Source organism: Pelobates fuscus, chromosome 1 (assembly GCF_036172605.1).
Source record: "Pelobates fuscus isolate aPelFus1 chromosome 1, aPelFus1.pri, whole genome shotgun sequence".
In the NCBI taxonomy this organism is placed as follows: Eukaryota; Metazoa; Chordata; class Amphibia; order Anura; family Pelobatidae; genus Pelobates; species Pelobates fuscus.
In genome coordinates this window covers 486747639-486762340 of record NC_086317.1, presented here as the reverse complement: position 1 = coordinate 486762340, position 14702 = coordinate 486747639, and the positions used below count along the sequence as shown (strand labels likewise).

At 48.8% G+C, this 14702-nt stretch overlaps 1 protein-coding gene across 6 annotated transcripts in view; it reads left to right on the top strand.

The window, feature by feature from the left end:
* The window catches only part of ARAP1 (ArfGAP with RhoGAP domain, ankyrin repeat and PH domain 1), a 304736-nt gene that overhangs the window by 97376 nt on the left and 192658 nt on the right, over positions 1–14702 (top strand). For all 6 annotated transcript variants that reach the window (XM_063432734.1, XM_063432703.1, XM_063432716.1 and 3 more), the window contains 2 exons: positions 12753–12892; positions 14416–14486. In XM_063432734.1, coding sequence (XP_063288804.1) covers positions 14445–14486 — 42 coding nt within the window. In that variant the 5' untranslated portion in view covers positions 12753–12892; positions 14416–14444. The remainder of the gene's footprint in view (positions 1–12752; positions 12893–14415; positions 14487–14702) is intronic.

The window sequence follows — 14702 nt, the reverse complement described above, 5'->3', positions numbered from 1 at the left end:
GTAGTGTCTTTGTTTATTAGACACACACTGTTTGTGACACTCTTTGCAGTGTCTCTCTTTATTAGAGGCAGACTGTTTGTGATACTCTGTGCAGTGTCTCTCTTTATTAGACACACACTGTTTGTGATACTCTGTGCCGTGTCTCTGTTTATTAGACGCAGCCTGTTTGTGATACTCTGTGCAGTGTCTCTCTTTATTAGACGCAGCCTGTTTGTGGGATGCACCAAAATGAATATTCTGGGCCTAAAACCGAAACCGAAAATTACTTTTTTCCCCAAATGATTTTAAAATAGTTTATTTTCTATAATTTTATTCATATTAGACTTTTTATGAATTTAATGTATCTTTTAAATGAAAAACTTCCCTTCTTCCTTCTCTTCTAGTGGTGCCCCCTACCCCAGTGTTCCTTTTCCCTCCCCTGTGCCTTAGTCCCCCCCTTTAATGTTTCTGTCCCCTCGCTCTTTTTGTGTTCCCCCCCTCCCCCTGTCCCATGGTGTTCTTTCCCCCCCCCTCCTGTCCCATAGTGTTCTCCCCCCCCGTCCCTCAGTGTTCTTTACTTTCCCCCGGTCCCATAGTGTTCTTTCCCCCCTCCCCTGTCCCATAGTGTTCTTTCCCCCCTCCCCTGTCCCATAGTGTTCTTTACTCCCCTCCCCTGTCCCATAGTGTTCTTTACTCCCCTCCCCTGTCCCATAGTGTTCTTTCCCCCCTTCCCTGTCCCATAGTGTTCTTTCCCCTCCCTCCCCCTGTCCCATAGTGTTCTTTCCTCCCTCCCCTGTCCCATAGTGTTCTTTTCTCCCCCTCCCCGTCTCAGTGTTCTTTCCCCCCTCCCCTTTCCCATAGTGTTCTCCCCCCATCCCCTGTCCCTAGTGTTCTTTGCCCCCCTCCCCCTGTCCCATAGTGTTCTTTTCTCCCCTGTCCCATAGTGTTCTTTCCCCTCCCTCCCCTGTCCCATAGTGTTCTCCCCCCCACCTCTGTCCCATAGTGTTCTTTCCCCTCCCTCCCCTGTCCCATAGTGTTCTTTACCCCCCTCCCCTGTCCCATAGTGTTCTTTCCCCTCCCTCCCCTGTCCCATAGTGTTCTTTCCCCCCCTCCCCTGTCCCATAGTGTTCTTTCCCCTCCCTCCCTCCCCTGTCCCATAGTGTTCTTTCCCCCCCTCCCCTGTCCCATAGTGTTCTTTCCCCCTCCCCCTGTCCCATAGTGTTCTTTCTCCCCCTCCCCCTGTCCCATAGTGTTCTTTCTCCCCCTCCCCTGTCCCATAGTGTTCTTTCCCCTCCCTCCCCTGTCATATAGTGTTATTTCCCCCCTCCCCCTGTCCCATAGTGTTCTTTCTCCCCCTCCCCCTGTCCCATAGTGTTCTTTCTCCCCCTCCCCTGTCCCATAGTGTTCTTTCCCCTCCCTCCCCTGTCCCATAGTGTTCTTTCCCCCCCTCCCCTGTCCCATAGTGTTCTTTCTCCCCCTCCCCCTGTCCCATAGTGTTCTTTCCCCCCTCCCCTGTCCCATAGTGTTCTTTCCCCTCCCTCCCCTGTCCCATAGTGTTCTTTCCCCTCCCTCCCCCTGTCCCATAGTGTTCTTTCCTCCCTCCCCTGTCCCATAGTGTTCTTTTCTCCCCCTCCCCGTCTCAGTGTTCTTTCCCCCCTCCCCTTTCCCATAGTGTTCTCCCCCCATCCCCTGTCCCTAGTGTTCTTTGCCCCCCTCCCCCTGTCCCATAGTGTTCTTTTCTCCCCTGTCCCATAGTGTTCTTTCCCCTCCCTCCCCTGTCCCATAGTGTTCTCCCCCCCACCTCTGTCCCATAGTGTTCTTTCCCCTCCCTCCCCTGTCCCATAGTGTTCTTTACCCCCCTCCCCTGTCCCATAGTGTTCTTTCCCCTCCCTCCCCTGTCCCATAGTGTTCTTTCCCCCCCTCCCCTGTCCCATAGTGTTCTTTCCCCTCCCTCCCCTGTCCCATAGTGTTCTTTCCCCCCCTCCCCTGTCCCATAGTGTTCTTTCCCCCTGCCCCTGTCCCATAGTGTTCTTTCTCCCCCTCCCCCTGTCCCATAGTGTTCTTTCTCCCCCTCCCCTGTCCCATAGTGTTCTTTCCCCTCCCTCCCCTGTCATATAGTGTTATTTCCCCCCTCCCCCTGTCCCATAGTGTTCTTTCTCCCCCTCCCCCTGTCCCATAGTGTTCTTTCTCCCCCTCCCCTGTCCCATAGTGTTCTTTCCCCTCCCTCCCCTGTCCCATAGTGTTCTTTCCCCCCCTCCCCTGTCCCATAGTGTTCTTTCTCCCCCTCCCCCTGTCCCATAGTGTTCTTTCCCCCCTCCCCTGTCCCATAGTGTTCTTTCCCCTCCCTCCCCTGTCCCATAGTGTTCTTTCCCCCCTCCCCCTGTCCCATAGTGTTCTTTCTCCCCCTCCCCCTGTCCCATAGTGTTTTCTCCCCCTCCCCTGTCCCATAGTGTTCTTTCCCCTCCCTCCCCTGTCCCATAGTGTTCTTTCCCCCCCTCCCCTGTCCCATAGTGTTCTTTCTCCCCCTCCCCCTGTCCCATAGTGTTCTTTCCCCCCTCCCCCTGTCCCATAGTGTTCTTTCCCCCTCCCCTGTCCCATAGTGTTCTTTCCCCCTCCCCTGTCCCATAGTGTTCTTTCCCCCCTCCCTTGTCCCATAGTGTTCTTTCCCCCCTCCCCCATCCCATAGTGTTCTTTTCCTCCCTCCCCCTGTCCCATAGTGTTCTTTACTCCCCTCCCCTGTCCCATAGTGTTCTTTCCCCCCTCCCCTGTCCCATAGTGTTCTTTCCCCTCCCTCCCCTGTCCCATAGTGTTCTTTCCCCCCTCCCCTGTCCCATAGTGTTCTTTCCCCTCCCTCCCTCCCCTGTCCCATAGTGTTCTTCCCCCCCCTCCCCTGTCCCATAGTGTTCTTTCCCCCCTCCCCCTGTCCCATAGTGTTCTTTCTCCCCCTCCCCCTGTCCCATAGTGTTCTTTCTCCCCCTCCCCCTGTCCCATAGTGTTCTTTCTCCCCCTCCCCTGTCCCATAGTGTTCTTTCCCCCCCTCCCCTGTCCCATAGTGTTCTTTCCCCTCCCTCCCCTGTCCCATAGTGTTCTTTCCCCCCTCCCCCTGTCCCATAGTGTTCTTTCTCCCCCTCCCCCTGTCCCATAGTGTTCTTTCTCCCCCTCCCCTGTCCCATAGTGTTCTTTCCCCCCCTCCCCTGTCCCATAGTGTTCTTTCCCCCCTCCCCCTGTCCCATAGTGTTCTTTCCCCCCTCCCCCTGTCCCATAGTGTTCTTTCTCCCCCTCCCCCTGTCCCATAGTGTTCTTTCTCCCCCTCCCCCTGTCCCATAGTGTTCTTTCTCCCCCTCCCCTGTCCCATAGTGTTCTTTCCCCCCCTCCCCTGTCCCATAGTGTTCTTTCCCCCCTCCTTCTTTCCCATAGTGTTCTTTCCCCCCCTCCCCTGTCCCATAGTGTTCTTTCCCCCCTCCCCTGTCCCATAGTGTTCTTTCCCCCCTCCCCCTGTCCCATAGTGTTCTTTCTCCCCCTCCCCTGTCCCATAGTGGTCTTTCCCCCCTCCCCTGTCCCATAGTGTTCTTTCCCCCCTCCCCTGTCCCATAGTGTTCTTTCCCCCCTCCCCCTGTCCCATAGTGTTCTTTCTCCCCCTCCCCCTGTCCCATAGTGTTCTTTCTCCCCCTCCCCTGTCCCATAGTGTTCTTTCCCCCCTCCCCTGTCCCATAGTGTTCTTTCCCCCCTCCCCTGTCCCATAGTGTTCTTTCCCCCCCTCCCCCTGTCCCATAGTGTTATTTCCCCCCCTCCCCTGTCCCATAGTGTTCTTTCCCCCCCTCCCCTGTCCCATAGTGTTCTTTCCCCCCTCCCCTGTCCCATAGTGTTCTTTCCCCCCTCCCCCTGTCCCATAGTGTTCTTTCCCCCCTCCCCCTGTCCCATAGTGTTCTTTCCCCCCTCCCCCTGTCCCATAGTGTTCTTTCTCCCCCTCCCCCTGTCCCATAGTGTTCTTTCTCCCCCTCCCCTGTCCCATAGTGTTCTTTCTCCCCCTCCCCCTGTCCCATAGTGTTCTTTCTCCCCCTCCCCCTGTCCCATAGTGTTCTTTCCCCCCCTCCCCTGTCCCATAGTGTTCTTTCCCCCCTCCCCTGTCCCATAGTGTTCTTTCTCCCCCTCCCCTGTCCCATAGTGTTCTTTCCCCCCTCCCCCTGTCCCATAGTGTTCTTTCTCCCCCTCCCCCTGTCCCATAGTGTTCTTTCTCCCCCTCCCCCTGTCCCATAGTGTTCTTTCCCCCTCCCCCTGTCCCATAGTGTTCTTTCCCCCCTCCCCCTGTCCCATAGTGTTCTTTCCCCCCCTCCCCCTGTCCCATAGTGTTCTTTCTCCCCCTCCCCCTGTCCCATAGTGTTCTTCCCCCCCCTCCCCCTGTCCCATAGTGTTCTTTCCCCCCTCCCCTGTCCTATAGTGTTCTTTCCCCCCTCCCCCATCCCATAGTGTTCTTTTCCTCCCTCCCCCTGTCCCATAGTGTTCTTTACTCCCCACCCCTGTCCCATAGTGTTCTTTCCCCCCCTCCCCTGTCCCATAGTGTTCTTTCCCCTCCCTCCCCTGTCCCATAGTGTTCTTTCCCCCCCTCCCCTGTCCCATAGTGTTCTTTCCCCTCCCTCCCTCCCCTGTCCCATAGTGTTCTTTCCCCCCCCTCCCCTGTCCCATAGTGTTCTTTCCCCCTCCCTCTGTCCCATAGTGTTCTTTTCCCCCCTCCCCCTGTCCCATAGTGTTCTTTCTCCCCCTCCCCTGTCCCATAGTGTTCTTTCTCCCCCTCCCCTGTCCCATAGTGTTCTTTCCCCCCCTCCCCTGTCCCATAGTGTTCTTTCCCCTCCCTCCCCTGTCCCATAGTGTTCTTTCCCCTCCCTCCCCTGTCCCATAGTGTTCTTTCCCCCCTCCCCCTGTCCCATAGTGTTCTTTCTCCCCCTCCCCCTGTCCCATAGTGTTCTTTCTCCCCCTCCCCTGTCCCATAGTGTTCTTTCCCCCCTCCCCTGTCCCATAGTGTTCTTTCCCCCCTCCCCCTGCCCCATAGTGTTCTTTCTCCCCCTCCCCCTGTCCCATAGTGTTCTTTCTCCCCCTCCCCTGTCCCATAGTGTTCTTTCTCCCCCTCCCCTGTCCCATAGTGTTCTTTCCATCCTCCCCCTGTCCCATAGTGTTCTTTCCCGCCCTCCCCTGTCCCATAGTGTTCTTTCCCCCCTCCCCTGTCCCATAGTGTTCTTTCCCCTCCCTCCCCTGTCCCATAGTGTTCTTTCCCCCCTCCCCCTGTCCCATAGTGTTCTTTCTCCCCCTCCCCCTCCCCCTGTCCCATAGTGTTCTTTCTCCCCCTCCCCTGTCCCATAGTGTTCTTTCCCCCCTCCCCTGTCCCATAGTGTTCTTTCCCCCCCTCCCCTGTCCCATAGTGTTCTTTCCCCCCCTCCCCTGTCCCATAGTGTTCTTTCCCCCCCTCCCCTGTCCCATAGTGTTCTTTCCCCCCTCCCCTGTCCCATAGTGTTCTTTCCCCCCTCCCCCTGTCCCATAGTGTTCTTTCCCCCCTCCCCTGTCCCATAGTGTTCTTTCCCCCCCTCCCCTGTCCCATAGTGTTCTTTCCCCCCTCCCCTGTCCCAAAGTGTTCTTTCCCCCCTCCCCCTGTCCCATAGTGTTCTTTCCCCCCTCCCCCTGTCCCATAGTGTTCTTTCTCCCCCTCCCCCTGTCCCATAGTGTTCTTTCTCCCCCTCCCCTGTCCCATAGTGTTCTTTCCCCCCCTCCCCTGTCCCATAGTGTTCTTTCCCCCCTCCCCCTGTCCCATAGTGTTCTTTCCCCCCCTCCCCCTGTCCCATAGTGTTCTTTCCCCCCTCCCCCTGTCCCATAGTGTTCTTTCTCCCCCTCCCCTGTCCCATAGTGTTCTTTCCCCCCCTCCCCTGTCCCATAGTGTTCTTTCCCCCCCTCCCCCTGTCCCATAGTGTTCTTTCCCCCCCTCCCCTGTCCCATAGTGTTCTTTCTCCCCCTCCCCTGTCCCATAGTGTTCTTTCTCCCCCTCCCCTGTCCCATAGTGTTCTTTCCCCCCTCCCCCTGTCCCATAGTGTTCTTTCTCCCCCTCCCCCTGTCCCATAGTGTTCTTTCTCCCCCTCCCCCTGTCCCATAGTGTTCTTTCCCCCCTCCCCCTGTCCCATAGTGTTCTTTCCCCCCTCCCCCTGTCCCATAGTGTTCTTTCCCCCCTCCCCTGTCCCATAGTGTTCTTTCCCCCCTCCCCTGTCCCATAGTGTTCTTTCTCCCCCTCCCCCTGTCCCATAGTGTTCTTTCCCCCCCTCCCCGTCCCATAGTGTTCTTTCCCCCCCTCCCCTGTCCCATAGTGTTCTTTCCCCCCTCCCCCTGTCCCATAGTGTTCTTTCTCCCCCTCCCCTGTCCCATAGTGTTCTTTCCCCTCCCTCCCCTGTCCCATAGTGTTCTTTCCCCTCCCTCCCCGTCTCATAGTGTTCTTTCCCCTCCCTCCCCTGTCCCATAGTGTTCTTTCCCCTCCTTCCCCTGTCCCATAGTATTCTTGACTTTCCATGTTATCATTACTATCTTTAAATTTGATATATAATCATTTGAATTGTCAATGCAAGCATGTCTGTTAAACTAGGCATTACAGAAATAAAAAAATATAAAATAAATAATTGTAAAAAAAACATTCAGCAAATTTGACCAGTTTTCGGCCGAAATGGGATACGTCCATTTTTCGGACAAAGATTTCAGCAGGCAAAATTTTGGTGCATCCCTACTCTGAGCAGTGTCTTTTTTTATTAAACGCAGCCTGTTTGTGACACACTGTGCTGTGTCTCTGTTTATTAGACGCACACTGTTTCTGACACTGTGCAGTGTCTGTTTGTTAGATGCAGCCTGTTTGTGGCACTCTGTGCAGTGTCTCTGTTTATTAGACGCAGACTGTTTGTGATACTCTGTGCAGTGTCTCTGTTTATTAGATGCATACTGTTTGTGATACTCTGTGCTGTGTCTCTGTTTATTAGATGCATACTGTTTATGATACTCTGTGCAGTGTCTCTGTTTATTAGACACAGCCTGTTTGTGACACACTGTGCTGTGTCTCTGTTTATTAAACGCACACTGTTTCTGACACTGTGCAGTGTCTGTTTGTTAGATGCAGCCTGTTTGTGGCACTCTGTGCAGTTTCTCTGTTTATTAGACGCAGACTGTTTGTGATACTCTTTGCAGTGTCTCTGTTTATTAGATGCATACTGTTTGTGATACTTTGTGCCGTGTCTCTGTTTATTAGACACAGCCTGTTTGTGATACTCTGTGCAGTGTCTCAGGTACATGTGCATCCTATTTGCTTAGCTTTGTGTTTCCCCCTTTTCTTAGGGGTTTCTTCAAATTGCTGAGAATTGACAAGAGAACTTGCAGATTTTCAACCAAAATAGCCAGAGTTCAAAAGTAATCAGTTATTTCTGTTTCTGTTGGGGAAGAAGTGCGCCCTTCCTCTATAGATTCTGGGAAGGCTGCCTGCATGATGACTTGTTGGAGCACAGACCCGGAGGTGGACTGTGGTTTCAGTGGTGTCCCTCATAACCCAATACTTTGCCGAGCCAGCTGTCATGGAAAATACATTGTTACTGGTAACACATACCTCCTAAAGAGGGACACTTTAACTTTAGGGGTGTAAGGGGGTGAGGCGGGACTGTTGTTAGACAATTTGTGCAATAATATGTATTTTAGAAGAAGAACAATGTATCTTATTTATCCTAATCACTTATTTGGGATTTATTCACCAAACTTTGATCAAGAAACTGAGCTGGAAATTATCTGTATTGGAGAATGTTTTGCAGATCAGCCACTGTAGTCTAAAATGTGCAAATCCCCATTTAATGAGGAGACACTGTAGCTCAAGTGGACTGCGATTCCCATGAGGATTAGTAATCCCAAAACTGACACAAGCCGTGCGTCTCAGGTCAAAGTAGTCATCGTTGTCCTCTTCTTAAACCATCCTTTGAGTTTCTCTAAAGCCACATACATGTTATTATTTAGCGCCCAGATATTAGTGAATATATGTAGGGGGTCCTCCATTGAACTCAGTGCGATAGTCTCACTCATGTGCGATAATAGAGCAGCACCGTTGGCTCCTTGTCTTGATGCGCCAGGAGCAGAAGAGGAATGGCCAGAAGAAGATGGCAGTGCCCGTGAGGAACAGGTTCAGGACCAGGTAAGTAAATCTCAACCCCAGCTACTGGACCACCAGCAGTGATGGCACAGTTGGGGTTTTTGCAAGTTATGCCAGATCCCCAGGCGGTGATAGTGCCTATTTAAACTAGTAAATAGCTGTATTTATGCATTTCTTTTAAGTTCTGACATTGTAGGATTAGCCCTACCTGAGAAATATTCTCCTGGAATTCTGTTACATACTGTATGTACGGCCATTTCATTCTTACCCACTCACTATACCATTGTTATAGTGAATCCTGTCTTTCTACGTTCTCCTGCCATGGATTTTTCAAGGCCCCATTCCTACAGTATTCCCTACCCTGTGACATCTGACTGTTGTCCAATAGTCTCCAGTCCTTTAAGAAGTCTATGAAAACCAGCGAAAAGTCAGTGTTTACATCGCAGCGTAGGAGCATCTCTAGAAACCACTCCTCAGATGGCCACTGGATATGCTTCCTAGCTCTCTATAGTGCCCACCGTTTCATACCATGGAGGACATCCAGCGTCAGGTGAACAAAAGTCGCCTAATGAGCCAGAAGTCCCTCTAGTGTCTGTCTGGAATACAGACACTAGAGGTGGAGTTACCCCCACAAAGCTTATCATTGCAGTTAAGGGACCTGGGACACTGCACCTGGACCACTTCCATGAGCTGAAGTGGTCTGGGTTCCTATAGTGTCCCCTTAATGTTCGTACTATAAAGTACTCTTTCCTCCAGTCTCAATGGGTGACCTTATCTGTAGCATACTCCTGCTAATGAAAGACATAGAAAGTTATAATGTCAGGATAAATACATGCGGAGACAATAATTGAAAACGGTTATATAATATGAAGAGCTAATAATACTAATACAAAGCACCAACAGTGATATAAAATATGAAACCGTAATAAAAAAATCCCAACAGTAATTCAGAGCACTTACCGTAAAACAAAGCACTAACAGAAACACACATTACTAACACAAATGTAAAAACATTAACAGTAATACCAAGCACTAACAGAAACACACATTACTAACACAAATGTAAAACATTAACAGTAATAACAAGCACCAACAGAAACACACATTACTAACACAAATGTAAAACATAACAGTAATACAAAGCACTAACAGAAACACACATTACTAACACAAATGTAAAACATAACAGTAATACCAAGCACCAACAGAAACACACATTACTAACACAAATGTAATACAAAGCACTAATAATACGCACTTCTAATAATAATCCACATTACTAACGATAGTATGAAGCACTAATAATAAATTTTGCAAAGTAGTTTTTATTAACAAGCATCGTGGCACTGGGCCAAACAGTTCCCTCTCTCCTGTTACTGATCCAGCCTTTTTCTTGAGAAAGAGTTCCCTTCCTCCTCTAAAAACATCACTTTGTGCCCACATCTCTTTTATATTTAAGGGAAATCGTAGCAGTTTGCGTAATGCTTGTCTCGATTTGTTTATCTTCATTGGAGCAATGGTGAATTTACTTTAGATGGTGATGTCATACACGGAAGATATTTGGAAAACTTTGGTGAACGTATCACCAGGTGTTGTCTTTGGCATGTGGGTGAGCCGTTGGCATCTACTGACTGAGAGTTTGTGGTATGGAAGTACGTGCAACACATCCTTCTGGGAACCATAGCATATGCAAATAGATGACATTATTCTCTATATACCATGGGTAAATCCAAACTCAGGTCAGTAATGACAGATTATGTTAAAAGGACCACTACAGTCACCCAAACAACTTCAGCTCAATTAAGTGGTCTGGGTGCCAGGTCCCCCAGGTTTTAACCCTTCAGATGTAAACATAGCAGTTTCAGAGAAATTGCTATGTTTACATTGCAGGGTTAATCCAACCTCCAGTGGCTGTCTTCCTGACAGCCGCTAGAGGCGCCTCCCCAGCGCTCAATGTGAAAATCGCATTGAGAAATGCTTTCCTATGGGCGTTTTTAATGCGTGCGCATGCGCATACGGCTCCACTTGGGAGCTGACGTCGGAGGGGGAGGAGAGGTTACCAGCATCTAAGGAGCCCGGCGCTGGATAAAGGTAAGTGTCTGAAGGGGTTTGAACACCTCGTTTGCCTCCTTAATATGGCAGCACATGACAAACTGTCACTTCTGTCTTTTTGTTCGTGGAATGTTTGTACCTACCTGATTATCACAAGTGATACTAAAGTAGGACGTTGTACCTCTAGTTGTAATTCCTATTTTCGTTGTAGAGATTGTGTTTTGGTCTGGGTGGACACCCTGATGTAATATGTTACACCTAGACTCAGTAAAAGAAGAAGGTGGGGGATTAGGTGTAGGAAGTAGAATGGATGGGTGTAGGGGGTGGGGGATTAGGTGTAGGGAGTAGAATGGGTGTAGAAGGTGGGGGATTAGGTGTAGGAAGTAGAATGGATGGGTGTAGGAGGTGGGGGATTAGGTGTAGGAAGTAGAACGGGTGGGTGTAGGAGGTGGAGGATTAGGTGTAGGAAGCAGAATGGGTGGGTGTAGAAGGTGGGGGATTAGGTGTAGGAAGCAGAATGGGTGGGTGTAGGAGGTGAAGGATTAGGTGTAGGAAGTAGAATGGATGGGTGTAGAAGGTGGAGCATTAGGTGTAGGAAGTAGAATGGATGGGTGTAGGAGATGGGGGATTAGGTGTAGGAAGTAGAATGGATGGGTGTAGAAGGTGGGGGATTAGGTGTAGGAAGTAGAATGGATGGGTGTAGGAGGTGGGGGATTAGGTGTAGGAAGTAGAATGGGTGGGTGTAGAAGGTGGGGGATTAGGTGTAGGAAGTAGAATGGGTGGGTGTAGAAGGTGGGGGATTAGGTGTAGGAAGTAGAATGGATGGGTGTAGGAGGTGGGGGATTAGGTGTAGGACGTAGAATGGGTGGGTGTAGGAGGTGGAGGATTAGGTGTAGGAAGTAGAATGGGTGGGTGTAGAAGGTGGGGGATTAGGTGTAGGAAGTAGAATGGATGGGTGTAGGAGGTGGGGGATTAGGTGTAGGACGTAGAATGGGTGGGTGTAGGAGGTGGAGGATTAGGTGTAGGAAGCAGAATGGGTGGGTGTAGGAGGTGGGGGATTAGGTGTAGGAGGTGGAGGATTGGGTGTAGGAAGTAGAATGGATGGGTGTAGGAGGTGGGGGATTAGGTGTAGGAAGTAGAATGGATGGGTGTAGAAGGTGGAGCATTAGGTGTAGGAAGTAGAATGGATGGGTGTAGGAGGTGGAGGATTAGGTGTAGGAAGCAGAATGGGTGGGTGTAGAAGGTGGGGGATTAGGTGTAGAAAGTAGAATGGATGGGTGTAGGAGGTGGGGGATTAGGTGTAGGACGTAGAATGGGTGGGTGTAGGAGGTGGAGGATTAGGTGTAGGAAGCAGAATGGGTGGGTGTAGGAGGTGGGGGATTAGGTGTAGGAGGTGGAGGATTAGGTGTACGAAGTAGAATGGATGGGTGTAGGAGGTGGAGAATTAGGTGTAGGAAGCAGAATGGGTGGGTGTAGGAGGTGGGGGATTAGGTGTAGGAGGTGGAGGATTAGGTGTAGGAAGTAGAATGGATGGGTGTAGGAGGTGGAGAATTAGGTGTAGGAAGCAGAATGGGTGGGTGTAGGAGGTGGGGGATTAGGTGTAGGAAGTAGAATGGGTGGGTGTAGGAGGTGGAGGATTAGGTGTAGGAAGCAGAATGGGTGGGTGTAGGAGGTGTAGGATTAGGTGTAGGAAGTAGAATGGATGGGTGTAGGAGGTGGGGGATTAGGTGTAGGAAGTAGAATGGATGGGTGTAGAAGGGGGAGCATTAGGTGTAGGAAGTAGAATGGATGGGTGTAGGAGGTGGGGGATTAGGTGTAGGAAGTAGAATGGATGGGTGTAGGAGGTGGGGGATTAGGTGTAGGAAGTAGAATGGGTGGGTGTAGGAGGTGGGGGATTAGGTGTAGGAAGTAGAATGGATGGGTGTAGAAGGTGGAGCATTAGGTGTAGGAAGTAGAATGGATGGGTGTAGGAGGTGGGGGATTAGGTGTAGGAAGTAGAATGGATGGGTGTAGGAGGTGGGGGATTAGGTGTAGGAAGTAGAATGGGTGGGTGTTTTGGTGTAAGAAGAACAATAATTAAGAAATCTGATGTTATACCCATTAACCCATCGTTTCCTGTCTAATAAGCATTTCTAGGTGTGCTGGGCGTAATCAGTATATCGGTTTAATGATTTATTTTGGAAACACCCTATAGTGTCCCTTGATTCCCTGGATGCCCCATGCGTCTGCAATGACTCCATACACCGATTAAATCACACTCTGAAAAGTTATTGTTCCTTAAAAGGTTGAGGAATTTACTTCCAGGTCCTAATAATCTCTGTTCACATTTTAAACAAACATGGAGTGTGTGTGCACCTAGTAATGAATTTAATAATTAACTGCCAAGAGAGCAGATTTGAGGTGGACCGAGTGATTTTCCATCTGACCAATGTGTGCGATGCTGATTGCCATGCTTGGGGTGATGCCATGTTTACTTGGATACACTCCGTTCCCTCTGTGGCAGATGCTGGCACAGAGCTAGTCTTGCTTTCCTACAAATCTGATGGGCTTTATGTGCTTGTCTCCCATGCAGTCCTCCTCCTGTGATAGAAGAACCGAGACTATCTGAAACTACGCAGAATTCAAACCTTCTATCTGTAATCCCCAAACCCTTGCCAAGGCTGCCTCCCAGAGAACAACCATCTAAACCGTTCCTCCTATCACCAAAACTATGTGAGTAAAATCTCTACAGACTTCGTTCCTTCAACTGCTCTCCTTAAAACTGGCCAAATATGTGATAAATTTTATCATCTGCTATGTGAAGAAGACAGTTTGTAGATGTCTGTTTTAATTTAACTCCCACTTTTTCTAATCTTTCGGGTAATTCACTAAACTGAGATATGAATGTGAATTTAAAATGTAAGCACAAAATAACCGAACTGATAACATTTACCAATACAGCTATTCTTCCAGTTCATCTACTTATGACTTGAAGTTAAAATGCACTTCATCTGGAATTCACTTTAGTGAACAATCCTGCATTTATAGATAATCTGTTTGTGTCTAGTGACTTCACATCCTATTTAATAACTCTAATCAGTTAGTATATTGTCTTCAATTCCCCTGAGCGAGCTATAATCTGTTAGCATATTGTCTTCAATTCCCCTGAGCGAGCTATAATCTGTTAGTATATTGTCTTCAATTCCCCTGAGCGAGCTATAATCTGTTAGTATATCGTCTTCAATTCCCCTGAGCAAGCTATAATCTGTTAGTATAGTGTCTTCAGTTCCCCTGAGCTAGCTATAATCTGTTAGTATATTGTCTTCAATTCCCCTGAGCGAGCTATAATCTGTTATTAGATAGTCTTCAATTCCCCTGAGCTAGCTATAAACTGTTAGTATATTATCTTCAATTCTCCTGAGCGAGCTATAATCCGTTAGTATATTGTCTTCAATTCTCCTGAGCGAGCTATAATCTGTTAGCATATTGTCTTCAATTCCCCTGAGATAGCTTTAATCTCTTAGTATATTGTCTTCAATTCCCCTGAGCGAGCTATAATCTGTTAGTATATTGTCTTCAATTCTCCTGAGCAAGCTCTGATCTCTTAGTATATTTTCTTCAATTCCCCTGAGCGAGCTATAATCTCTTAGTATATTGTTTTCAATTCCCCTGACGAGCTATAATTTGTCTTCAACTCCCCAGACGAGCTATAATCTGTTCGTATATTGTCTTCAATTCCCCGTAGTGGGCTATAATCTGTTAGTATATTGTCGTCAATTCCCCTGACGAGCTATAATCTGTTAGTATATTGTCTTCAATTCTCCTGAGCAAGCTCTGATCTCTTAGTATATTTTCTTCAATTCCCCTGAGCGAGCTATAATCTCTTAGTATATTGTTTTCAATTCCCCTGACGAGCTATAATTTGTCTTCAACTCCCCAGACGAGCTATAATCTGTTCGTATATTGTCTTCAATTCCCCGTAGTGGGCTATAATCTGTTAGTATATTGTCGTCAATTCCCCTGACGAGCTATAATCTGTTAGTATATTGTCTTCAACTCCCCAGACAAGCTATAATCTGTTCGTATATTGTCTTCAATTCCCCGTAGTGGGCTATAATCTGTTAGTATATTGTCGTCAATTCCCCTGACGAGCTATAATCTGTTATTGTCTCTTTACTTACCCTGTGTTAATAGTAATCCTTTTAGTTTAGCGCCTTTGCTTCCTTTCTTCTAATTGTAATTTCTTTTTGTTTTAGTTGCTACAAGTCCTCAGAAGAAAAATGTTATGGAGCTGGATTTAGCCTCCATGTACGAAGAGACTGGAGAGGTCAGTTGAGACCTAGGATTATTTCTGCATTAAGGTTTAGAGCTTTTCTCATCACTTTCCTCTTGCTGATTAAATATGAAATATTAACTATTTAATGAAATTCCAAGCCAGTCAAAAAACATACTAGGACAGTGGGCTGGGACTACTTTGTCTTGGTATCTTTCTTACACCTGACAAAACTTAACAACTGGCGAAGCTCCTGCTGTCAAGGTTTTT